This window comes from Zonotrichia albicollis, chromosome 3, assembly GCF_047830755.1.
Source record: "Zonotrichia albicollis isolate bZonAlb1 chromosome 3, bZonAlb1.hap1, whole genome shotgun sequence".
In the NCBI taxonomy this organism is placed as follows: domain Eukaryota; kingdom Metazoa; phylum Chordata; class Aves; order Passeriformes; family Passerellidae; genus Zonotrichia; species Zonotrichia albicollis.
This window is the reverse complement of record NC_133821.1, coordinates 90632131-90659150: the sequence shown is the minus strand read 5'-3', so window position 1 is coordinate 90659150 and position 27020 is coordinate 90632131. Positions and strand designations below refer to the sequence as shown.

Below are 27020 nucleotides of genomic sequence, written 5' to 3'. Positions count from 1 at the left end.
GATTCCACTTGATGAGGAAAGATGTGATTACTAACAGAAGAACACACTAAATTATAGACCTTTTGTGGGTGTAGCAATTTCCTACTGTTAGAGAAAAACAAAACATTCCAGTATTACAAATCCACTGAAGAGTCAACTTGTTTTTTCTGTTACTCTTCTTACTGCACCATTTAATCCTAGTGATTTATTAATTAGTAGGAAGGTCTGCCTGGTTTTCTCAGCAAGTGAAATTTAGAAAGTCAAGGAATACAATATGAGGTTCCAGGATGCTGATATTGATCTCATGTTTGTACCTGGATGGAAAAAAAAAAGTTACATCTGGAAAGCTTGGGCACCTTTAAAAAATTAAAGCACCCTTGATAAGAATGATTCGCCCTTCCTCCTCCAGTTCCAATTGGAATATTTGCAATTGACCCATCAACCAAGCCAGACAGATAAGCAACATTTCCTTTTTATCTTTTAAGACAGCAAACTAACAAGTGAGCCATTTTTATAAAGAGCAGCCATTTGGAAAAAGAAAGTATGTTTATTTCTTTCAAATGTCAATGTCCATGCTGTTAAAGATCATTCTATTCAGCAACAAAAACAATTCCTTTTTCCTCGGTTGTTTTTTCCTTTTGCAATAGATTCTTTGCAGATGCACTCCAAAGTAAATTGCCTCCTTTACCAGCCAAATTATCACTGAAAAAATACAAATGTAACTATTGGAGACCATTGATGAACTGAATCCTCATTAAAATCAGCAAAACCTTGAGCAAAAGGATGTGCAGCATTAGGATCCACCTCTGAAAACCAGTTACTGTTACAGATGTATTGAAGTTCTGCACAATGTACTATCCCTGCATACCACAAAATGCTCCTGGAGCACTCTGTAAATCTAAGATTCCTCTCCATGCAGAGCTGCTGACAGCAACATGCTTACAAGGTTTAGCTAACAGGCAGCCCTGTTAGCTAAACAAAAACAAGTGGGTAGAAACTAGCTAAGAGAAAGCTTTGATTTGGATTTCCAGCTATCAGCAGATGAACACACAGATATGAGTTTGATAAGTTCTGTACAGAGTGGGATGTAATATCTAGGGGGTCTCCTCCTGACTTAAGTACATAAACCACAGCATAAGTTGTCCCACTTTGAAACAGACGTCTTCAATTGGTTAGACTGGCAAACTTAAAGCTGTATCCTTCACAGGAACAATTTATATTATTATTTCTCAAAATTTAGATTTTTTTATTATTTATCAAAGCTGCTGGTTTTGAGCCATATTCCAACACTCACTAGAGGTGACCATGCACACTTGGTACAGAACAGCACGTGACCACCTCGGTGCTTGCAGCATGGAGCAGCACATGCAGAGATATTAAACATCTTCTGAGCTTTGACCACACACCTGACTTGCATGCATGACATCCCTCACTTTTAAGTGAAAAAGTATCCCAAGTCCTTTCCACTCTGAAGGCAATAACAAGAGACAGCAGCGTTCGCATTCAGTACTGACAGATGCGCTCTGGCTTTCCAATTCTCCTGCCTTACAACACTTTCACTAGTGATTATCTTGCTGTATCTCCTCCCCTCTGGGATCCTACACACCTGGCACCTGGGTGCAGACCACTCCCTCAAGGATTTGCAATGTGCAAGAGATGAGAGCAATTTGTGCCTTGAGCATCTATCTCTCCCCCACCATCCCATGTGCCCAGCCCTCGCCCCGGAGCCTTGGGACAGGGTAGAAAGGAGGAGCAATGCAAGACAGCTGGAGTAAAGCACAGCAGGAGAGTAACCAGAACATCAGAAACATGTTTGTAGGGATGGGAGTTTCACACCAAAGTAGCTTTGAACTTGGCTGCTAAATAATTCAAGCGGGTCTAGCAAAAGCTCCAGTTTTATTTCCCACTGAGCATTACTGAAACTGTCCCAGATGGTATAACACTTGAGGGGAGGGACAAAATGGAATATCAAAAATTGGGTCAGTTAAATCTGCTCTAGCTGCAGGTCCACTGTACACAAAATTCTTTGGTGATTCTCTGGTACTCCTTGAGAAGTTCCTCTTGTTCCTCCCACTGATCAAAGTGTCAACCATCTCTCAAACCACAAACCTTAACAGCAATAAGCTGGCATGAGTTTCCACTTGACACAATCCTTACTGAGCACTAATATTTATTTGAAGCATTTTGGAGTAGCTACATATTAACAAATATCTATACTTTGAAGTGTCCAAATAAAAATATATTTTATGTGGATGCTTATCCTATGTTTGCATAAAACCCTACTGAAGACCCAGTGTATGAAAACTGAAAATTACATTCTCAAGGTCCTGTATTTAAACTGATAATTCTAACATTAAAGGTGAATTAAGTTATTAGTAAATTCACCAATTACTGAAACCTTTTAAATCATAGCAGGATCTTGTTCAGACCATTCAGTCTTATCAATTTAGCTCTATAAATGAAGTTTAAGTCACCTATACATTAAAACCAATGAAATTTCACTAACAAAGAACAAAGGCAGGTTTTGTGTCAGCCTGGATTTTTCAGAAGGGATGGGAGTGGCAAAACCTTGGCCCTGCCATTTTATAATAGCTCAAATATTCTGCTGCCTCCTGGTTCACATTGGCATAATTTGTTCTATGAATAGAAACACAAGTATTTTTTAAACTTCAGTGGGCTGATTCACGCATTCTGCACTACAGAGGTTTCAGTATCACTTAACACATGCACAAAATCTCTTTAGAAGCCTTGAGTTATGTGAAGAATGCTATAATGTACAGTGTTGTTATTGCTGTTACTGCTGAAACCAAACTCTATCACTCCCTGGCTGTCACACACCAGATTTCCCTGGGAATGCAATTTAAGTAATTCATAGTACAGAAACAAACATCTCTTCTCCCTCTCATTTTCCTCCTTTTTACAGGACTGTAATGACCCTCTTTTATTGTTTCCAACAGATTGGAAATACCCAGCATCTGCTCAGCAGCAACAACATGAGCAGCTATATGTGATTTGAAGCCAAGGCTTAAAAAAAGCCCCAGTCTTCTCCCTCCAAACAGATTTCCCAAACTGTCCTTTTGCTTCCAAAGCAGAGGGTTTTTACAATGACAATGACCACAACAAGAATGAGGACTTAACTAAGCAAAGAGGTTGGACAACAAATAATATAGTTTGCAATAAAAAAGCTCATGAACCACTTCTAATGGTATTTACAGAATCTCTGCTCAGAAATTCTTACACAATATCAATGCACACATCCTATACTACAGACAAACTGCCTTTAAACTGGTCTGCATACACAGAAATACAAGTTTTAAAATACTTGATGACACAGTTTCAGGCTACACTTTATTATCAGGTGTCCTCATGGCCATGTGGCAGAAGACAACAAAGCATTCCTCTAGAAGCTGGAGTCTTTGCAGTGCAGCGGAAAACATTGTGGCAGTAACCCAAAGCTGGTACTGACATTTCACCCTTCCCACTCTGGCATTTCACACAGCTGAACGCTGGCCAAGCTGTCATTGCTGCAGCTTTCAGCAGCTGTGTCACCCAGCCACACTCACACCAAACAGGGCACTCAGCTCTTGGGACACAAGTCTGGCATTTCAGCTGTACCACAGCAATCTCAAGTCTGTATGCTTCCAATAACGTCTGGAATAGATCACAAAGTCTGCCCTTTACCTACATATGATCATTTATTGCCCAGGTTTACCTGGAAGGGAAAGATTCAGCAAAGTCATTTAGGGAATTACAATCCATCCCTTGTATTTGTGGTTTCATCCCATTCCCCTACATGTTTCATTCCCTCTCTCCTCCAAAACAATGCAAATACTTGGCCAAATTTTGGAAGTAACAATGAGAGAGGCTGCTATATTCATTATTATTTAAAATTTAAAGCTGATGCTGTAGTGTCAAGACTTTTTTTTCATGTAAAACACAGATGCAAGCAACAAGAGAGAGTCTAGCATTTGCCCAGCTTGATAAAAATCAGAAAGCACATTTAATAAATTAAGCTAGAACGTAGACACAAGGCCCAGCTGCTGTTCCTGTAAGGACAACTGACAATTCTCTCAACAAGGTGCAAAAGAAAGGAAACAAGAGAACAGTGTTAGCTGACAATGCAGTGCAAGCCAAGACAGCAGCCAGAAGACAGCAAAGAAAGCAAAAAAAGAGCAGATAAAGCTGACTGCTACGTGTAGTACCCAAACAGCCTTACTAGAGAATGGCAGCACTTAGGAGCTAAAACCTTTATGAAACAAATAAAGGATCAGTAAGAAATGTGTGGGGGAGGGGAAATTATGAAACCGAAGCACCAATTAAGAAGCATATGAGTTTACTATGTAGAGTCCTGCCACACAATACTTTGACAGCAATTCAAAGTGACTGCATGAAGAAAATTGAATTTATACAATTTTTTAGAGCAATGCATGTCAATTGAAGCACAGAATCTGAACAGTTTTATTGTAGAAACACTCATTGTGCACACTCAATGAATAAAAACATGGAAGGTGGAAGATATACCACCAGAAGCCTTCAAGGAGTAGTAATATATATCCTTTTTTGCAATGCGATTTCTTGTCCAGCCACAACACTAACAAGAGTTAAATATTTTCAAAAACCCACCAACATGGGAAAGTAAGAGGTAGAGATTCAGGAAAAAAATTCTTAAGGGATCCAGGGGGAAAAGAAAAAAGGAGAGCAACATATTGTTACAAAAAGCCCCAAAAATGAGGGAAAACAGTAACACTAAATGTAGTCTAAGAACAAGAGAAAGCAGATCATGATGTAGCAGCACACAAACTAACATTCTAGAGCACAACAAAGTCTCTGCATTACTAAAAATGTAGCTGAAACACTGTAATGAGATCCATCAGGAAAAACACAAGGGAACACAGCAGAGAACTCCAATAGATTACAAAAAAAATGCATCACTTAGATGAGAATACTTGCAAGCCATGAAAGAGTATCAAGAAATTGGCTATCTTTTCTTAGTTCATTACTAAGGTGAATCCATTTCCTCTAGTAAATTTAGTTCTTAAGAAGTCCACATGTCAGATTAACTATGAAAAGTTATCCAGGGTATTTTTTTAAAACAAGTTTCTTTAAAAGCAGACTTTTAAGAAGTATGCAATAAATTTGAGAAAAACATTTCCAGCACAAGATACTTACTTTTAAAATTCAGCCCTTAAGTTATTATATGGAATTGTTACAAGTCAACAGTAGGTGGTTTATAAAATGTAATTTTATTTAATGTTACTTTGCTGTTACAGAGGGCATAACATTTTCACAAGGCTTTTTTGGGACTACAATCAATGATTAGCAACACACAATAGTGGTCCAAACTCTCTAACAATCACTGGACAAACTTGACACCTTCTCACATGTGCACAAACCTGCATGGAAAAGTACTAAATTTTATACTTGGACATGTGAACTTCAATTGGTTTTCCCATTCCAGTGTATTAAGAAATGACATGCACTTTAGTCTGCCAAAAAGCACTGCCTGTACTCCAGCAGTAACATGCTGCTTCTAATACATAGTAAAGTGAATACCAGAACTACAAAGGCAGGAGTGTAAGTGAACTTTTATTGGGAAGGGATATCAACTGAAACAGCAGCAACTGAAGATTAAGAGAAGCCCCTGGTTTTGAACACACAAGCTTCTGTATTACATGATACGGGAAGCAACTCAATTTGTGGTTTTCCAAACTTTAAATGCTCAACTTGATCTGGCCCAAAACTTCCATATTCCTACTGAAACAGATACACAGTAGCATGTGAAAGTCAATTATGGAAAGGAAACCCTGCAGAATAAGAAGGGAATGTGGAGAATTAAATGCTATGTGGAACACTCTTTAGTTGCAATTAACTACATTTTCATATCTTACTGTAATACAAAACACAGTCAACTGGCAGGAACTGGTTCAGATTTGTTTTTAAATACCAGGTACACTTTAGTCCGCTACATAAGTGTTTGGAAGTTACTCATGTTTATATGAAATGAAGCTATTAATACTTTTCTACAGCAGTAACCGCACACCAGGAAGGCCAGGACAAACACAAATCAAGGAATGGAGTTTTCCCAAAGCTGCAGTGTGAAAAGACTATAAATTGATTTCCATACACATGGATGGGTTTTCTTTGCTATAGGAAATCCAAGTGGAGCTATAAGGAATGGAGACGTGTAAAAAGGTTTTTTGAGAAGGAAAGGGAGAATGACGCCCCACGTGCAGTTTAGTTTTCTGCACCTTCTGCAGCATCACATTCTTCTCCTGCACTGTCTGATGTCCATAACTAGAAAGAAAAGAAGAACAGTGTCAGCTTTCAGAAGTGCAGCTTGAATTCCAAAGAGAGACAACTACTGAGTGTGAGGAAAAGATAATGAATTAGACTCTGCCCACAGAGTACCAGAGCACTGCACAGCCCCGGCTGCCAGCACCTGCTGGGGCAGAGCTAACTGGACAGAGCTCCCCATGCACAGGGCACAAGGAACTTTTCCCTCAGGCACAGCACACATGTTCTCAATGGCTCCAGCTCTTGTGCCTAACACTGAGCTGTGCCATGGATCCAGGCCATTCAACAGCCTCAACAGTAGCTCCAAGGGCAACTTCCATTTCAAACACAGCAGGCTGAATCCTGCAAGTGTAGATTGCCACTGGTTATCGAAACTAAACACTTCACTCTGCTAACAGACACTTCTACTGAAGGACTAATGCAAAATAATAAATGTTGTCATAATTTTAAACACAGTAATTATTCAGAGAGGATATTCCCTGAAAAACTGCCATAGTTGCATATTTTAATACAATTTAGTTGTTCCACAAAGCAGTTTCTTAAATGGTTCATCGTTCTAATAACATACTCAAACAAACTGATTTTATTCTTAGTACATTGAAATTTCAGAGCTTTTGAATGAAAATCAGGACAAGTACAGCAAGCTACACTGGATGCACACCAGGAGGAACCTTCTTTTGAGGTAGTCATCAAAAAATTTTGAGTAAAATTCCCTGAATAGGTCACAGACGACCTTTTTTACTTCCTTGTCCTATCTTAATATATTAGGTTGGGCTAAATGCCCCTTCTCCCCTCTACCATAAAGGCCATCACAGCAGGAAGAATGTGAGCTATCCAGGCTGCTATTCCAGATTACACAGCATGGAGTCGGACATCAACTTACACAACGTTCAAACTAAGTTATGAAAAGGTATCATAGGCAAACAGCCCAAGTCAGTGCTGTGCTGTGTGTGACAGGAAAGTAAAGATTTTTTTCCATAACAAATTCAGTCTAAGCAAACACCTGAAGAACCAGATAATACATAAAAAAGCAACTTACTGTTAGGTTGTCTCTAAGCAACTGCATGATGAGAGTACTGTCTTTGTATGAGTCTTCGTTCAGTGTATCAAGTTCTGCAATTGCCTCATCAAACGCCTGGAATAGTTAAATCATCTTTAGCCTTTTATTAACTGATCATTAAACAGAAGCTAAACCTATCAGAAAAGGTAGCTTAAAAAAAAGCAACATCAGATGTTAAATGACCTGCTCTACTTGAAACAAAACCATACTAAGGACATAATAAAAGCTTCCCATGCTGCTGAAAATTTAAATCACATTGTAAATACAGCCTGCTTGTACCCCTTCAATCCCACTAACAATATGAGCTAGGAAACCAGAAACTTTAAAATTCATACAGTTTTAAGTATAAACTCTCTTCTACTTTCCCTGCAGGCAAAGTGGGAAAAAAAAAAAGTTCCTTACCGTCTTTGCCAGTGTGCAGGCAAGCTCAGGATTGTTGAGAATCTCATAATAAAATACAGAGAAGTTAAGAGCTAGACCCAAGCGAATTGGATGTGTTGGCTGCATCTCCTTCTTGCTGATATCAAATGCCTCCTGATAAGCTCCCTGTGAGTTTTCTATTGTTTCTGTAAAAGAATGACAAACAAAGTGGTTTTGTGTTTGCTTGAATTTTTTTATAGATATTCCTACCTAGATCACTCCATTTGTAGGAGACTGTATACAAGCCTGTTCTTAGGAAAACAGTGCACTTACTTTAATCAAAGTAACGATTGTACACCCATGTTAAGTACAGCTGCCACACTGACAAAGCACAAGGAGCAAATTGAGCTACTACAGAGCAAAGGTATTCAAGAGAATAAACACACTAAATACACAGAACTTAGTAAACACAAGCATCCAAGACTGCTTCAGTCTTCAGTGGCCTTTGATACTTTGGGGTGGGGAGGGGGGAAGTATTTGTTCACTACTTTTTCTACAGAACTCGTACTTTATTCCTTTCTCAGGATGGACATGTTCATGTGAGTTATGTGTGCAGAGTAAAGAAGGCCCTTGAGGAAGTTTGGAAGGCATGTACAGCATTTTCCTGAAGAAGAGAAGGTTTGCCTCCAAAACCTGCGTGTAGACAGGTCAAGATTAAAAGCCTCAATGTTGTGCCCAGAATAACTGGGACAAACACCACAGAGAAAAGAGGTTATCAGGTCAGAGAGTACTTCAGGAGTACTACCTATAATCTATTCCAGATTCACTTCTGATAGACAACCAAAGGGCGAATAGCTGCCCTAAACATGCTGCAGAATGGAGAAAAAGAAAGGTCATTGCCAGAGCTCAAAATACTCTGTGAGGGAGCTAGCTAGTACTGGTACTACTCCAGCAAATGCTGGTAAAAGAACTTGGTAAGTAAAATATAATAAGTATTAAAAAGAGTAAAGACAGACAGTATTTACACAGTAATGAGTGCTGAAGGACTATCCATATGTTGAGAACAGGTGAAAGAAGGCAAAAGGCTAGCAAATCCAGGAGATAAATCAACTTGTAAGTACATGAAATATATTTGAAGCTGAGGAAATAAACACAAGTTTTGAGGTGGAAATCAGAAAACCTTAAAGTCTTGAAGTCTGTAAGAAGTTAAGCAGAAAAGTCTGCATGGTGATACAGAAACTGTAATTTCAGAGCTAAACCCCAGCAGGATCTGCTAACAAGGCTGTATCAACCAACCTCTCCTGCACTGCATCCCCTATCAGCACGTGTGACATTTAACTGCAGTCATTTTAGCAAACAGGAGCTGGTATTTCTATGCTTGGACAAGCCCAGATTTGTAGCTGTTGCTTGAGACACAGTATAAATCAGATGATCCTTGGGAAAGCCAAAGGCAAGTTTTCTCTGCTACCCATGGATTTGCTGCTAACACTTGAATCAAATTAAGGGTTAAGAATTTCTGAATGCAACACATTAATGCAAAGACTTTTACTCCATTCCCTATATTTGCATCTTTCAATGTCAATGCTCCTACAGTAGAGGCAGACTAACAAAGCCCTTACTGAAGGGACAACCAGCCCCAGCCTCTCATGCACTGCCATTGGCTTCAGGCGGCCAACAAGGACAGATTCTGCCACACCCAACCCCAGGGGACACCACAGCATCCAGGGGTTCCAGCAGTCCCTCTCCTTGGGGTCACAGCATTACTGCACAACTAATTTTGGTCTGTTATGTAGAGACAGATCACTAGCTTATGCCATACCAAAAGATTTTAACATCACAACACTATCCGAACATCTTGCAAGACAGTTTTAATAATTAATTCAATACATCTGCTCAAAACAGAGTTAAAATCTTCCCCAGAAGAGGTTCCCGAGGTACTTACAACTACCCATGCACCTGTTCTAATTCCTAGGAAAGGTCTACAGTCTCAAGATGCCCAGTACCAAGTGGCAGTTTCCAGGCCTTTCCTGCTGAATCCAAAAGGACAAACTAAAATTCCCATGAAAATCAATCATTTTAGAGTACAGCTCTAGCAAGAGTACTTGCTAGAGTATCAACCTAGTAATTTTGTGGGTTCTTTATAAACATAGGTGACTACAATGAAGTCTGCTTCACAGTGTAATCATTAAAATTTGAAGACCAACAGGACTCTACCATGGAGCACAAAATGTTACAGAGATTTGTTTACTCTCCCGAGCCAACCTTATTTTAGTAAAGAACTACAAACAAGCAACATTAAATATATTATCATACCTTCACCTACATTGTTTTCCAGAAGATTTGAGTAAGCATTATGGAACAACTCTTCAGGAATTTAGGGTAGATGACACAACATCAGCTAAAATTCCCTGGCATACTTAAGGTCTAGTCAGATTTTGCTCTCAGTCTGTATGAAAACTGGAGATTTCTGACTGAAACACAGCTAACTCACGTGAATTTGGAGTCTGTGTATTTCATCTCCTGGCCCCTCAGCCACGGAGCAGGGCTGGCAAAGACCCAAGGTACTTACGTTTTCTGTCATCACCACAGGCAACCTCAGCAAGGTATCGGAAGTAGTCTCCCTTCATCTTCAGGTAGAATACCTTGCTCTCTGGGTTAGTTGCATTAGCTATTAAGTATTTGTCCAAGAGCTCCTGAAACAACAACAGAACACACATTGACACACTGCAAACACCACTGCAACTAAGTTCAATCTACTTCTCTCCCAGATTCGAGTTCATCCAGTTTGGATGGACTCAAACATTGCTACAAGGCTAAATGGAGTTCTAAGGCACATTCAGAACTAGAATAGATGCACACTTATTCCAACAAACTGAGTTGGCACACAACCTTAAAGATGAACAGCCAACTGGCCTATCAGACTGCAAGTAACAAGCAAAGGTTTACTGATGTAGTTTCAGGACTAAGTTTAGTTTCAGGATATACACTTCTCATTTCAAAAGCGTTGAAATGAGTAAGCTTTTACTGGAAAAGCCAAACACAACACAAAGTTTCAAAGCTACTTTTTTTTCATCAATTCTGTTTATTAGACTTGTGATAAGGAATCTCCAGCCCATCTACCACATGGAGTCAAGGATTCAAACCCATTCAGTCAGCAGCCAACCTCACCAAACTGCACCAGCTCTTCACAAGGCTCTAAAGGAACACCTGCCTGCAGCACAGCAGGGAGGCATCCTCATATCCACCTTGCTATTCCCAGAATGGAAAGAGATATACAGCGCTCTCCAGCACACCCTGAGCTGCATCAAACATCACTCCCCTTGTCCACAGCTCCCCTACCTGATACCAGAAGGACAAGAAAAGGTTTGCAAGCCGCCAGCAAGAGAAGGTAAGTCTCTCTCCAAGGCTGCAAGTCTTCCTAAGACAGGAGTGAAGAAAGGAGAGAAGAGGTATAGGACTCTCCCCTAGAGAACAGGGTAGCTCAGAGAACTGACAAGCAGCAGAGCAGCTTCTGGCTGACCTTGCCTTTGAACTCCAGAGATTTTACCCAACTCATTACTACAACCACCCATGCTCTCCAGAGTTGACAAAAGGTGCAAGTGAGTTCAGATACACTCAAGGAAACCCTGCAGTACTCAGAGCAACTTCACAGTAGGAATGTAAGTGATAAAGATCTGCATTTACTTGTTTGGAAAGTAAACAGGTCAAAAAAGGAGCAGAAAGTTTCCACAAAGCTTGCAGCTGCTAGTTAAGATTTTTGTTACATGTATTTTTGTTATGTGTTAGGACCATGTATCCAAATACATGAAGCAGCTACAAAGGAAATATTCAAGGAACTGTTAGCTTTGTGCACAAAAATCCTTTGCAGTTTAACTGACTACTAGAGCACTATAATCAAAACAAGCTAATTTTAGACACACTCCCTGTGCACACCACCATGCCATTATTACTTCCTTTAATGATCAATAGAAGCAGAGCAGTCCTGTTCAAAGTGTTTACTCAATCCAAGTCCATTTGATGTTTTGGCAACTATTTTAAACTGACACTTGTAGTAGGGCACTTCCAATTGGGTTAAAAAAGCATTTTTGCAGCCAAACTGTATGTGTCCCATGGATGTAACGCTGCCTCAGAGATCCCCACCAAGGCAGTAAGGCAAGAACAGAGTCATAGCTGCCCTTGATACCACTCTAGGGAAGGCAGCAGAAGGTAAGATGACACCAAGCCTGACACACCCTTGCACCTACCAAATCAAAGACAGATGCTTTTAAGAGTTTCTGTAAGGCTATAAAACCACTGCCAAAGCCTAGACACTGGCTATTTGGCAAAGGCATAAGTGAGGAATCTGTGTAACAGTTTAACACAGCCAAGTATGCAGGGGCTTGAGCAAACATATAGAACAGTGCAGTTCACTGGTGTTATGGAAAAAGCAGCAAAACCTTAGGTCTGTTTCAAAACAAGAGTTAAAATGTAGTAGGCAGCTGACTAATACAACATTGTATTAATACTGTTATTGTGCATGAATCATTCCATACTAGAATGAGTTATTCCCACTTGACAAATTTCTGCAAAGAAAAGAACTTCACATTTTGGTTCAATGTTTTCCTAGTGCTTTTCTCCTGTGACAATGTCCACGTCAGCCATAGAAGTGCAACACTACACAAATCAGTTTCAGTCTCTGAGACAACAATGTGGTCACATCAAGTCTAACATTTGAGCTTGATTTTCCAAGAAACTGCCCAGAATGATGAAATGTGACACATAGTACACCTGTGGTTTAGAAAGGTTCCTTAAATCCACGATGTTTGAAGAGTAACCACCAGCCTCCAAAAGCCATCCTATGGTTGGGACTGCATTGAGTAGCAGAGATGTGACCTATCCATGTGCTCAGAGGAGCTGTGCCACAGTCTAAGGAGCACTGACCAGACAAGCAGTGAAGATACTATATAGCATTTTAAATAAGGACTTTTGCAAAACTGTATCTTTGTTTCATCTTTCAAATACTGAAATACAACTTTCAAGATGTTACAACTACATCAACAAGGAACAATCGGGCACTTTTCTTTTATGCTTTCCAAAACACAGAAATTTCCTGTATACTTAGCACACAAAAAGTATTACCTATTTTAATACAAAATTTTGTCTTTTTGTAGAAGAGGCAGCTCTAGCTCTAGAGCTGACCTGGCTTGGTTATGGTTGAAAAATACTTATCCCCTGGAATCTAGTGCACACTAAAGAATGCTTACAGGAAAGCTTTAGTGTGGCCAATTTAAGCCAAATCTGAAAGCTAAACTCCCTAGGGCAGCAGTGCCCACTTTTTCCTCCCCTCAGATGGGGTGGGCCACATACTTTTTCTGGGAATATGAAAGGATTTTGCTGTGCCAGCCCTCCACAAGCAAGCAGCACTGTGGCCTGTGTGCCAGTGCATCCCTAAAATGCTGCCTTCGTTAGGCACATCTGATAACCAGTGGCTCTGTCCAAACTTCAGAGAAACTTAGAGAAAAAAGTGATGCAGAGAATGAGCTGCAGTTTGTCAGACAGCAAAGAGTGGGTTATTTCCTAGGCACTTCTCAGGCAGAGAAGCTCAGTAGCCCAGCAGCTCTCACTCCCAGTTCATCTTGAGGGCCTCCTAATCCTTCCATAACACAAGTGGGGAACAGACCTGTGCCTTTTCCTTCAGCTGGTGTGGAACATTCTCCTTCTGGACTTTATAAATACTCAGTTTTGTTTTTTTAATAGCCTTAAATGGAACAAGATCTCATTTCTGAATCACGTAGGATAGAATCCAAACAGACTTTGAGTGAAGCTGATTATTTTTCAGGTCAGATGTTAATCTTTCAAATCAATAATTTATTTGCTGTACTTCATGAGCCTTTCATCTCAGGATTATCATAACTTCTTGAAAGGCATCTTACCCTCCCTCTCAGAGACAAAATGTTGGTGGAGTAGTGAGAGCACACAGCACAGTAAGCCAAGTTATTTGCTTTACACTGCTGTGAGTCAGTAATAGCATGGAAAACTCACAATTTCCTGCATCTCTTCTCTCATCTTTCCTCACCTGGACATTTTTACCTTTCCAGCAGAGAGAAATTAGCCAAGAATCCTTATTTTCAACATCAGCTGATATTAAGTAAAATGGCTAGAGGCAGGCAAAGCAATGAAGCAGACCACAGAAAGCATCAAAATTTTTGTGATTTTACCTAGGCAGAGACAAGCACTGCCAGAGGCATGATTCTGGGATGAAGTAAAGCAATACAACAGACTACCATCCATGCTCACACACAGTCAATGTGCCCATCCCTTTCATGTATTAAAATACAGCTGCCACCATCACTTAAGAATTGCAGCTCTTCCCATCACCTTCTAAAGCAAGCCTTGAGAAACCAGCAATGATGTGCTCTGCACCACAAAACACGCCTCAGAAGCTGCAGGAAAGCCACACAACGCCCAGGCTGCTGATCTGCCCTGATGGGGGGGCCTCTCAGAAGCAGGAGCAGTATAAAGATGCAGGAATCAAAGCTCTATCCTCAGAGCAGACCCTTTGTGTCCCACTGCAGCTGCATCACAATGGGTTTGCAGTGTGACAGGCTGTGGTTGGTAGCTGCTGCCTCCCCCACAGTGCCATATTTCGTTCAAGTGGCGTGCTGGTCCTCCTAGAGCGTGACAAGATTTCCCACTCCTCTTCTCCTAAGTGCTGCTCATCCATCTCATTTATTTCCACCTTCACAGCGTGCAAATACTCTTGCCATTCTAACAGCATCATATTCTCACATATGATATTCTTTTCCCCTCCCATGAAAGGAAGGTTTATTTATCTGCTATAGAGATGCCAGCAACAAAGGGCTGACGCTCCCTGGAACAGGTCTGCAGCTGCCTGAAGAACCACGGGGAGCAGGCTGGGAGCCTGGCAGCTGGATACTTCTTCCCCTAAAAGCTGTGGCTTTTTTCTTTTTCTCTCCATTGGCAAACATATTCCTCTACATGCAAATGAAACTTACATTTCAATTGCCTTTTTGGAGCCTTCTCCACTCTACTCTTGCTCTTTCCCAACTAGGTAAGTATCCTCTCAGTCCCTTTTCCCTTCTGTTTAAGTAGGCTCAAGGGTTGAGCACGTGGTACTCACTGACCACTGCAATTCACCTGAGCCAGAAATACTAAGTCTATCTGCTCTCACCACTTCCCCATTTTTTCAGCTTTATGAAAAGCAAGCTCTGAAGGAATGTCAGGCATACCTTTACCTGAAGGTATGTCTGACACAGACAAAGCAGCTCCCTGAAGACAGAGCTCCTTAATAATTATTTGTGGTGTGTGCATCCAGCCAACCTCTCCTTACAACACACTGGCCCACGTCCCCTGTAACTCATGCTCCAGTCCCACTCCACACATGCTTCCTGTTTTCTCTTTTCAGGGCAACACCTCCTTGAAAAAGCTGACATCATAACACAAGTCCCACTTTCTCCCCACCTAAGCCTATTTTAAAGGGCAAGACTGATTGAGACATTAGATTCAGCCACAGTGTACACTAAATACTTTCTATACAGTTTAAATACAGGGTAGGGTCAAGTGGCAGAAAAATACCACTGCTATCTGGTCTGTGCTGTTCTCTCTTCCCACATATCCAGCAATAAAAAAATCTCAACAGCAAAGATGAATTTGGCAAAAACCCATCTTGAATACCCAACTGACCTTTTAGCTTCCTTCAGCAGTTGTGCCACTTAGACTTCATTAAGAGTAGCAAGTATATGAGTGCAAGTCTCCACATATTCTTCACACTTAGCCATTCAATACCAGAGGATAAAGGTGAACCAGGTCAGCTCCAGAGATTGTCTACTCATCACAACTAGTTTGAGACCAATTTTCAAAGGACATTAAAGACAGCATGTGCTTAGGTACAGACAGAAGTTCTCAATGTGGTAAACTCAAGTAAACCAAAACATTTACAATGCCACCATCACTCAGATGTCAACACCTATGACCTGTTTGGGTCACAACACCAGCACCAAGTTATTTAACGTTATGCTATTAAAAGACAGATATACATGGTCATTTGCATTCCTCACTGAGTAGTTTAATTTTGTTCCACTAAAAGGAAAAAAGTCTATGTAAAAGTAACCATCAGAAACAGCAACGCTCTCAAAAAGTTTGTCCCATAAGTTAAGCTGCTGCATGGTATTTAGCAAGGAGGAGTGTGTTGATGCTCTAAGTGGCTGGCACAAAACTTTCTGAATGAAGTCTATGTTGGATAAAGTTTGATTTTTCAAGTCATTCTGTTTCAGCAATACTCTTGAGCCTTAAGCCCACGTATCTTACTTCAAGATGTTTAAAATACCTTATTTCAGCACCATCTCCATCTTCTGGGAATGTAATTTTAAAGGCTATTTTTAAAAGTGAACATCCTAACAGTTTGTGTGAAGTAACAGGCATTACAGGTTTTAGTAATTTAAAACAATGTCCTTCACCTGGCTTGAACTCCTATGACACAAAAAGCATCTAGAAAAACACCCAAACCTTATAGTAGTAATTTTTTGACAGAAGAACAAACTAGTAAATATCAATACTTATAAAATCAAAGAAATTATATTCCTCCTCACTGCATAATGAAAAAGTTTAATTATATGGAAAAAAAGAAAGAAAAAGAAAAAAGAAACCAAGTTGAACTTCTGCTCAGCAGCTCTTAGCTGTCCAAGTGTTGTCAGACCTGCCAGCAGAGGAGGTGCTGCCATTCCACAGGGTACCAATTTTTCACAGGTTTTACAGGAACTAGACTGAGTTCCATTGCTGTTTCCTAGATGTTTCTTTGTTTTCTGAACTGACACTGAATGTTCTCTATTTTGAGCTCTAAGTGCTTTTGGGTTGTTTTGTTTATTAAGGAGCACAGCCTCCAGGAGCACAGATGTTACCTGGTAACAGCAACTAACTGATTACTTCATGTTGTACCATACACTAATTGGCCAAACCCCACAGAACCAAAAAGTCACATGCAAGTGAAGAAACTGTTTCAAAATAAACCTATTTTGAGACAAGGCTCCTAAAAATAATACACAAGGCACAGAGTGCATGTCAACACTTCTAGCAAGTTACCTCACCACCCTGAAACATGGATCCAACATCCGAGTCCCATCTAGATGAGCAGCCTGCATCTCACAGGAACACCATGAGTGAATGAGGCTGCATGAATTCAGGGCTGCAGTATGCAAAATATTTGAAAACATTATTCAGTCCCAAGTATTTTTGATGGTCCATTCAGATCCAATATGAAACAAAAAGATCTAGAAGCAGCCTAGACAGAAATGGTTTCCACCCCAATTGCAGTCAAAAAGCAAAGCTAACATTGGTGAGGCAGCTCAGACCAACGTAATCACCTAATATAACTTAAATGTGAATTTAAACACATCAAATATTCCAAAGTCTCTGACAGCACAGATGATTGGTGTGGGCTCAGACCTTTCAATAAGGCTTCTACTCACAAATGACTGCCTGTTTGAATCGTCTAGCAGAGCAGTATTTAAGACTTCTTGACTATTTTAAGTAAAATCAGTCATTCCAAAGTCCACAGTATGACTCACTGAAACCTAGGTGTTTTTTAACGTTCAGCAGTTGTTTTCTTGACAGGAAAGGGAGAGTCCCGTGCTGCAACAGAAAGATCACTTTACTTTCAACACTGTAATTCAGCAGAACTGAGTTCTTCATCCTTCAGGATTCAAGCTCTATGCATCAACTCCTTTTGGGAGAACATTAAGTGATTTTCATACAGACCTCTCCAGACTAACAGTGTTTCAGTTTATGTATTGAGGAAAATATGTGTGTACCTTTCCAGTAATGGCATGGCCTTAAGATGACCCGACAAAGCACTACTGAAAGCAGAGACAAATGTACCTGACATGAAAACAGAGAGGGTGACCTAATTCATCTTTTCCATTTGGTTCCATGTCTTTGTCTATATAGTTTTAAGAACTGGCAGCCAATACCTAGGATTGGCCCTGAATGAAGTATCTGGAATCTCACTTAACAAATGCGCTGAAAGCCTGAGCTGCAGCACGTCTGCCCACACTATTCCCACCTGGGGTTGAGATTAATTTAATCTAGAATTTACACTCACTGCTTATACTTCTCCTCAAGTTAGAAAGTTCTGTGGTCCCCAGAGAACTATGGAAGCCAGGAACTAGAAATGTGTGGAAATACAAGTTCTCCTTTTTACAGATTTTTCAGACAAGATGAACAATACAGTGAAAGTCAGATTTAAGTTTTTATGGAAGACCCTAAAGTTTTCTAGTTTTCCTCCATCTAATGTAGAAATGAGCATTAAAAAAGAAGTCATTCCTCTTTTCAAAAATTATAAATTTTTGATGAATTAATGGCCATACAACACAACCAAAAGCTTTCAGGAAAAATTCCTTGGTATCTGACATATTTATCTCAAATTGATTCTAACATTCTTCCACGACTGCGTTTTACATATTTCCAATTCCTCAAAATACTTCCAAGTGCTCTTCCCTTCTTAGCAAACACACATTTTAGACACCAAATCCTTCCCTTCAGAATCCTGGCCATCTAAAAGCTGCTTTCAGCATCCATTCACAACATTGTATAGTATCACGGAATCAAACAGAAAAGTCTAATTTTTCATTTAAAAACACTTTCTGCTCTGCAGCTACAGAAGCCTAAAGGTAAGATTAAATGACAGGCCAAGGTATAGCTAGACTAACAGCACTCAAGAGGAACAACAGCTCATGAGAGTTATGTGGTCTTAAGGTACATTGCCCTTACACAAAGCACTAATTTTGACTTGCTTTAGTTCTCATCTCTCTTTGGGAGCTCTTGATCAGAGCCTTGGGATCACTGAAACTCAAAATGGCAACACAACAGATGCACTTTCTTCCCACTGCATAGTGTAGCTTGGAAGAGCCTTTTGCATCATCCAACTTGATCCTGAAGGAAACCCAGCAATGTATTATTTTACTCAATCCATTGGGACTGTGATTGGGAGCGTGCCAGTAATTTGTTATTCCCCAAATGAGACAACCTACAACAACTTCCTGAAGAAGTTTTGTCCAGGAATGATGTGGCTGTCAGGCAGGTAAGAGTATATATAGTGTATTTAGAAAAGCTATTACTAAAGCAAATGCAAATTCTTCTGTGTTCAGAGCTGAACACTACTCATGTATCAGGCTACTTCAGTGAATGGATCATATAAATTAAAGAAGAGAATAAAGAACAATAGAGCAAATAATAAACCCTTATCAATAATAGAATTGCTAAATCAAACCCTTGATTACTTAACAAATTTAGAGACAGGTACAAGCAAAATCATAGCTAATTCATGACTTCCAGGTCTTAGATCTTGAAACCTGATGTTTCAGTGGGTGCACAGACTACAAGATGTGAAACTCAGCACTCAAATTGTTTTGGTGGCTCTCCTAAGTGCCCAGCTCACACAGACTGGGCACTGTTACATATTCAGATATACAGGATGGATTAGCAAATGGCAAGCTTACAAATCCTCAGTATGCACAGCTCAAGTGTTCTCATGTTGGTTCCAGCTTCCTGGGATGCAGAAAGGATGAGGAGGAACTTATATATCCCTCCAATAAACTTGGTGGAGCTATACTGAGCACCACAATGCAGTGCTCAAGAACAGCTATTACTTACCTTATTTTTGTGACAGAATTGGCTTCAAGTTTATTGGCAGTAAGAAAGCACCTGGCCCCTCAGTCTCAAAGGCCAAGAGCATAAAGCTAAATATGAAAACATTGATTAATGAAGCATGCAGCTTCACCTACCAAAGGATACCCATGCACTTTTACCAGCCCTTCCTCTGCTGTTTTCTTTGCTACCTTCCTCTGAAAATCAGGCATCCTCCCACTACTGAAACCAGAATACCAAGTTGCAATGCCTGTACAGAAACTGTACAATCTACTCCTTTAAAACTGTACTAAACGACCCCAAATGGCATGTCAAAGAAATCAAGTGTAATAACCTTCAAACTCAAGTGTGTTCTTTCCCCATCAAGCTCTCTCTCTCTCTCACATCCAGGCTTCTGTGTTTTTCCTCAGAAAGGCCTCTCATCACATTAGCATCCAAGGTAGTAGAAGTGCCTGTGAGACAACTGTCTAGCAGGTAAGCCTGACAGTGATTTACAAAATCAGTTAAAAGCTTCACTGCATTAGCAGAAAAACACAATTTTTGGTTTTGTTGTCCAGTTCCACCTAGTGAGCACATCCTACTTTCTCAAGGCCACCAAAGCCATAAATGTCCTCCAAGAAATGCAGTAATTCTAGACAGCATTCAGATGTAAGGGAGGGGGCAGCAAGCAATGACTGCATGGGATGGAGGCTGCAGCTCCAACAGAATTCCTTGAACTATTCTCAGCTGGACTCTGTTCAAGAACCTCAGTGCACTCTAGGCTTTGTTTCTGCAAGAATCAGTCCCTTTTCAGAAATTATTAAGTTTCCTTTGCACAAGAGTGAGGATTCCAGCAGCAGATTCTATTGAAAGATGACAGAGAAGGTAAGAGAAGGTAAAACTATGAATTGAAATCCACAATTCTTACCACAAATGTGTTGATGGTTGCTAGAGGTTGTACTAAGAACACAAATCATCTCTCTCTCCACAAATTACTTTTCACAAAAAAAGATTATTTATTCCAAACTACTCATTCAATTTACATTCACTCCACAATTCTGGACTTACCAAGAAGTAACATTCCCAACCTAACTTTTATGAAGTAGCCTTTCCCTTTAGACAGTCACTTAAGAATAGTAGTTCCTTTAACTTAAAAGAGGTTAAAAGTGTACATGCAACACTGTCCCAACCACAACTAGGACAACTAACTCAAGTCCAAATATAATATTAAGTGATTAGCATGCCTGACCTTCAAAATAAAACTGTACACGGTTTCCTGTATCAAAAGACTACACGTAATACCCTTTTATTTGTGGGTTTCACCTCTATACCACATACATTTCTGTGCAAACTTTCTCTCTTCCCTGACAATAGCAACACAGAGACAAAGAATTCACAAGATATGAAATTTTGGCAATTGTTTAGACAGCATCATGAAGCTGATACCTACTGAATATGACAAATTTCTACATGTGCAAAAAAACCCACAAAGATTTCATTTTTCTGTAGGCCAAAAGTAACAGTAGGGAAGAAATAGGACTATGGTCAAAGTTATTCATCATCAGACATCAGATATTTTAGCTGATATGAGGAATCTATTTGCTGCTGCATGAAAATGCCAACTTCACTTTCAATGGATCTCTGAACTTGTGCTGTTGAAACAAACTGCTCTAAACATCACCCTCTAACATGGGGATTTTTGTTCTACTCATTTTAAGTAACTAACTTTAGAATTAGATCTATAAAATGGGTAATAATCAGAAGTGGACAGATTTTTTTACTCATTTTCATTCGCTTTTATTGTTTCTTAAGTATGTGAAGCAGCAGCAACATTGCAACCTCGGGGAGGAGGGAGGGAGGGAGGAAGGAAGGAAAGGGGAGCCGGCAAGAGCAACACACCAATACGCGCTTACAACAATTACCAGTAAAATCTCAGAAGATCAAAGCATCCCACCAGCCTCAAGACAGTAAAAATACAGACAATACACACCTATAGCTCAAAACTCCTTCATTGCAGGCACTGCCACAGGGTGGCAAAAAGAACCAAGAGCACAAGTAATGCCACTGCTCCCTCATTTCTCAGAGTTCACAATGCCATCACTCATTTCTAGAGAAACAAGCCAACACGGGCGTGACACAATACAATGTAAAAATGTTTACAGAAGACACTGAAAACTGATGATGAGAAACAACTTAAAAGCCTCAGGTATGTAACTTTTCTACACAAAATTTTCTAAGAATATTTAAAAAACACTTTAACACTTCAGCTAGACACAGAAGAAGCAACAATCAAGACACAGCTGTTTTCAAGCCCTAATGACTTTGTATATTCATCAAAATTTGAACTGTGGGCACATAGTTACCAAATCTTATCTCTATTACTCCACGAAGAGCTCCAACACATCAGGACCTAGACACTGAACACATACAAACAGGCACAAACCCCCTCAAGCTGCAAGTGGAGAGTGCTCCCAGGCAAGGGCTGCTGTTATCCTGTCTTCACATTACTGCTCTCTACAGAACAAAGGGGCCTGAACGCAACACAAGTTATAGCCATGCAAAATGACCAAGGCTCTCAGAAAACCCACCAGTTTAATCTACTTTCCCAGAAAGGTTCCAATTCTAAAGTTAACTTTTAAAAAAAAACCTATTTTCACTGAACAGTGAAGTGTGCATAAAATTAAGCTGATCTTATACTGTGTGTTCCATCTTCAAAGTTCTCTACATCATTTCACTAATTATAGGAAAGTTGCTGCTGCATCCACCCCTTGTACATTATCTAGTACCTGTCTTGAAATCACTCAGGTCAAGAGAAAGCAACATGGACTTTGTGCTCAGAATATATGAATCAACATAGTGTAACTTTATCTTGAAAAAAATTAAGTTGCTAACCTGTTTCTTTAGTCAAGGAGAAGAAAGTTTCACGAACAGTTCTAACTATGAGTCATAAGGGATGATTCAACATTAACTCTCTACATTACCAAAGACTTAGTCAATCAATACAGGGAGTTCAGCAAAACCTCCTAATGTACCTTTCAAATAAAACATTTATGCAAGTTGTTTGACAGCCATACCATTTCTCTATTAAAGAGCTACTCTCATCTGAAAGACCAGTCATAAAATTAACAGTTAAAAAGCATTCAGATCATGCCTACTTGCAAGATAGGCAGTTAAAGAATGATAGTTAAATACTCAGTAAAAGCTTTATTTTTATGTATATATCTATATACAGATATCTCAACGTAATTCTGAATATTTGTATTCTAGTGGTGATTAAATTTAAGTACTTTATCAAACCATGACCTGAAACAATGCCTACTTAACTGGCTTGGGGCATTTTTTTTCAGGAAAAAAGTAATTACAGATTCCATGTTCCTGCCATTTTAATTAAAAAAATGGCAGCATTTTTAATGCTAGCACAACTACTTATATATGGAAGACTTAGAAATATGCCACACCAGTAGTTAAAAAAAACCCTTTTGAAAAAACTGTTAGTAGTATGACTAACAGCAGTCACACTCCACCCAACACACCCACCCCTGCTAAATCCAAATACTCCAGATGACAAGCAACCTTTCCATACTACTTGCCAGCAGTTGTTACAGTTTAGCTGCCTTCCTGGAATTAAAAAAGCACCTCTGAGATTCAGCTGAAGAGATCTGAAAAAGCCACAAGCTGTTACCATAGTACTAGTACAGAAGCAATTATCATTCAAAGGAGGAGCCAAACCCATGGTGTGGCTCAGCTTTAGGAAAGCCATCCTTTGTACCGCCTGCTCCTCCCCAATTCCAGCCTCTCACATGCTGACTCACGGATCATAGGAGTGGTACGTGGAGAGGAAAGGGAGGCAATCAGAAGAGAACAGAACTGCACATGGCCCTCAAAGGTAGAATAAAAAAAGGAAGGCCTGCAGTAGACAGCCAACACCTCCTCCTACCAAAGGAAGGCACATCTTTGCAGCAGGTCAGGACGGGACAGGAAAAGCATGCTCAGCTGCGGCTTTTGGTCTTCACTACTTCCTGCAGCCTCGCGGGCCGGAAGGGGAGAGCTGCCAACAGGCCACTGCTGAGAACAGAGGATGACTGGAGTGCAGTGAAAAAATCATCCAGCACAGGAAGAGCTTGCTCTCCCCACACTGCAGGTCTGTGCTAGCACGGCCACCAGAATCCCTGCTGGCCACCATCACATGGGGTGCAATAACTTCAGCAGGGACACCGTGTGAAGGGGCCCACTGCCTCTCCCTATGGAAACACGAGCTCCTTGCCAAAATGGTACAACCAGTATGAGATCTTATGCATCACCTTCTCCAAGGCACTAGATTTGGTAAAAGGACAAAGGGAGATTAACAAGTCTGAAGAGTGAGCTTTACATGGAGGTCCTAAGAAATTAGTTCTGAAGTGGGGCACTGAGTAGAGAAAGAAGAGTGACACAAATGCTGACACTTATCACACAGGGTTCTAGTGAAACTTTGGTCATGGGAAGCAGGAATCCTACAGAAGTCCCATCATTTTCACAAAGGGGAAAGTTGCACAATTTCAGTACACCTGTAACTGGAGAAACAATTTTGCTCTTGTGAAAGGCATGGGCTCTTAAATGTGCTAAGGAATTAAATGATTCATAAAGCTAATAAACATGAAAATTATTTTCAAGACAACTCACTTTGATTTACAAAGAAAGAACAAACCTAGGTGGCAGCATACAAGGAAGCATACAGGTATTTTCAGCACAATCCAAAGAAGCATTCCCTTATACATGAGTCAGAACACTTAATCAAGAAGAAAAATCAATTACTTCCAGACTAGTCACCTTTAAATTCACATCTCCTAAGCAAATCTGGAATAAATTTACCTCAAATTTGTCTATTTCCTTATAGACTTGCTTCCTCCTGGTCTCACATTAGCAATACTAGACACCAAAAAAAAAAAGTAACTACGAGGAGCAAATCAACCACTGAAGATGATCTGCCACGAAATTACTACTGCATTATGCACATGCAGTTTCCTGCAGATACAATTCCCTGGTCATGGAGAAGTGGGTCCAGCAGTCTCCACACTGCTGACACACATCTCTTGAGCTTTCCACTACAGAATTCCATCTGGAATTCTGCTGCTTCCACAGAAATGTACTTCTGTGCCTGATGCATGCTTAGGGTGTCATTCCAATCTTTACTGCAAACTCATCTCAAAGAAACCCTGAGAAGTCAGCTAGCATTTAACAAGGAATTTCTACAGGTCACTTTCCCCCTTCAATACAGATGTCCAAGTTTGTAAAGCCAAATTTATAACATTCCTCAAAATGTCTCTTGAAGACCCTTTCAGAGTACTGTTCTTCGTGAGGAAGTAAACAAAATGCACACATTGTTTCAATGTTTGTAGCAAGTTATTATCTGATCTCAATAAAGGGGTTTGCACATTTCCAGCTTATCTTAGTAATAGGTTTACTAACCACAGCAGAGGCTAAATTTTCTGTATCTCTGCAACTACGTGGTTAAATACTACATATGGATCACTCCACCCAAAAATGTACCTCACAGACACCCAAAACTGAGTATCTCAAATACCTCTAGACATACAGGGCCAACAGCACAGTGCAGCAGATCCTCCTCATCACGGTGACCCATGTAAGGGCTGCAGAAGTTATGGTACTGACCTCACCTACCCCAGCACAAAACTGCATGATATACCCCAACCGAGTTCCCAATGCTTCCCCCCAGTACAGCAGCACACTTAAATACTGCATTTCTTTACCTTTAACAAAATATAAGAAAAAACAAAGCCCCCACTTACCAGCACCGTGGTGCAGATGGACCTGAGCTCAGACTCCACCTTCTCCCGATAGTCCTTGATAAGCTGCATCTTCTTGTCACTGGTGTCTGTCTTCTGCTCGATGCTGGAGATGACCCTCCAGGCCGAGCGCCGCCCCCCCACCACGTTCTTGTAGGCCACGGAGAGCAGGTTGCGCTCCTCGTTGGACAGCTCGGCCCCTTGCTCCGTCACTGCCTTCATGCAGGTGGCCATGTCATCGTAGCGCTCGGCCTGCTCAGCCAGCTTGGCTTTCTGGATCAACTCGGTCTTATCCATGGTGGCTGGCAGTGGGACAAGAGCAGTGCAGTAGCAGAAGAAGCTGGAGATGTCACACTATCAACACGAGAATGCACCTCAAAACCTGACAGAAAGAAAGACAGCAACTATGATGCCAAGATAAACACCACCGAACACGACCCTACAGCACCCACTGCAACCCAGCAAAAAACGAGAATTACTGTGAGCCTTGCCTTCCCTTCCCCATCTCCAGGTGCTCCTCCTGGAGAGGCAGACTGCAACACCCTGCCCTTCCACGCAAGGCTACGGGGACTCGTCCCAAGGGTCCACCCCTCGGGAAACCACGACCTAGAAACCCAGGCGGAGAAGTCACACTCGGACGGCAGCCAGCCGCCCAAGCAGTGGAAATAGCTGCTTTTCCATTAGAAAAAAGTCATCCCCACTTCTCCCTCGTACCCTACGTGAGCATATTAATATGCCTTCTAACAGGGACTGTGGAATGATTCCTGGTTACCACCCTGCCTAGGGCCCTCGCCCAAAATCCCTGCCCCGGTGTGCTAGCAGCCCTGCGGGCGAGCGCCGGAGGCAGGAGGGCATGAATGCCGGGACTGGCGGGAAAAATACATAATAAAAGCAGCAAGGCAAGCTCGGCGCCGGCGAACGCAGCAGGGGTTAACCCCTCCAGGACCCGCCTCCCTGGGGGCGAGCGAGGCCGGGGCCGCGAGGCCGGGGAGGGGGCCCCGGGCGCTTCTCCTCCCGGCGGCGGGGCGCGGCGGACCCGGCCTCCCGTCTGCCTCGGCGGCCGCCGATCCGGACCTCGGCGCGGCGGGGGCCCCGGGCTGCCGGCGGGGAGCGCGGCGGCTCCCGGCACAAGGCAGCGGGTGCGGTCTCGGGCTCAGCGGCCGCGTCTCGTGGGACGGCAAGGGGCGCGGGGGAGGCCGGTGGAGTCCCCGTGGCGACGGGGCGGGAAGAGGAAGCGGCGGCGGGTGCGAAATGGCGGCGCTGGATGCACCTCCCGCTCCCCGGGGCCGCCGAGCTCTCCACGCCGCGATCACAAAATGGAGGACGCGGCGGGAGGAGGCAGCGGAGCGGGCCCCATCCCGCCGCCGGCCGAGGCCCCGCGCTCACCTGGGTCCGCCGGGCTGTGGGGCCGGGCCGCACCCGGTCGGTGCCGCGCTCGGGGCTGTGGCGGAGAGAAAGAGCCGCTCCCGTCTCGGCCGAGCCAGCGCTGAAGGGCGTTGGCGCGCGCACCGACCCGCTGCGCGGCCCGCGCCCACGCGGCCAATAGCGGCTCGGCCTGCGCGCCCGGCCCCGCCCCCCCGCGCACTGCCGGCCAATCGGGGAGGAGCGCGCCGCCGCGGGGGCGAGCGCGGGCAGGGCGCGAGCTCGACTGGGCCCGTGGGCTGCGGCTGGGGCCACGGGGTTTCCTCCAATGAGATCCAGGGTGGGGTGACGTCACTGTCGCCATGGTGACGCCGCTACAACCCCCCCCTTTCCCCCCCCGCCCTTGCCCCTTCCCCCCCGCCCGGCGCCCGGGACCGGGAAGGGGACCGGGGATGGAGGGGATGGCGGGAGCGGGGCCCGGGGCTCCCTGTGGAAGGGCCCGGCCGAGGCGGTGCCCGTGGCGGGAGCGGGAGGGCGAGGCGGTGCCCGGGCCCGCAGCACGG

General features: G+C 42.2%; 1 protein-coding gene across 1 annotated transcript; it reads right to left on the bottom strand.

Moving 5' to 3' along the window:
- Positions 1–5203: 5203 nt before the first annotated feature.
- On the bottom strand, positions 5204–26622 carry YWHAQ (tyrosine 3-monooxygenase/tryptophan 5-monooxygenase activation protein theta). Its single transcript, XM_005487209.4, has 6 exons — positions 26482–26622; positions 25099–25477; positions 10263–10386; positions 7736–7899; positions 7313–7408; positions 5204–6273 (listed from the first exon to the last, which is right to left on the bottom strand). The coding sequence occupies exons 2-6, from the start codon at positions 25390–25392 to the stop codon at positions 6214–6216; spliced, it is 738 nt and encodes a 245-aa protein (XP_005487266.1). The 5' UTR covers positions 25393–25477; positions 26482–26622; the 3' UTR covers positions 5204–6213.
- Positions 26623–27020: the final 398 nt, after the last annotated feature.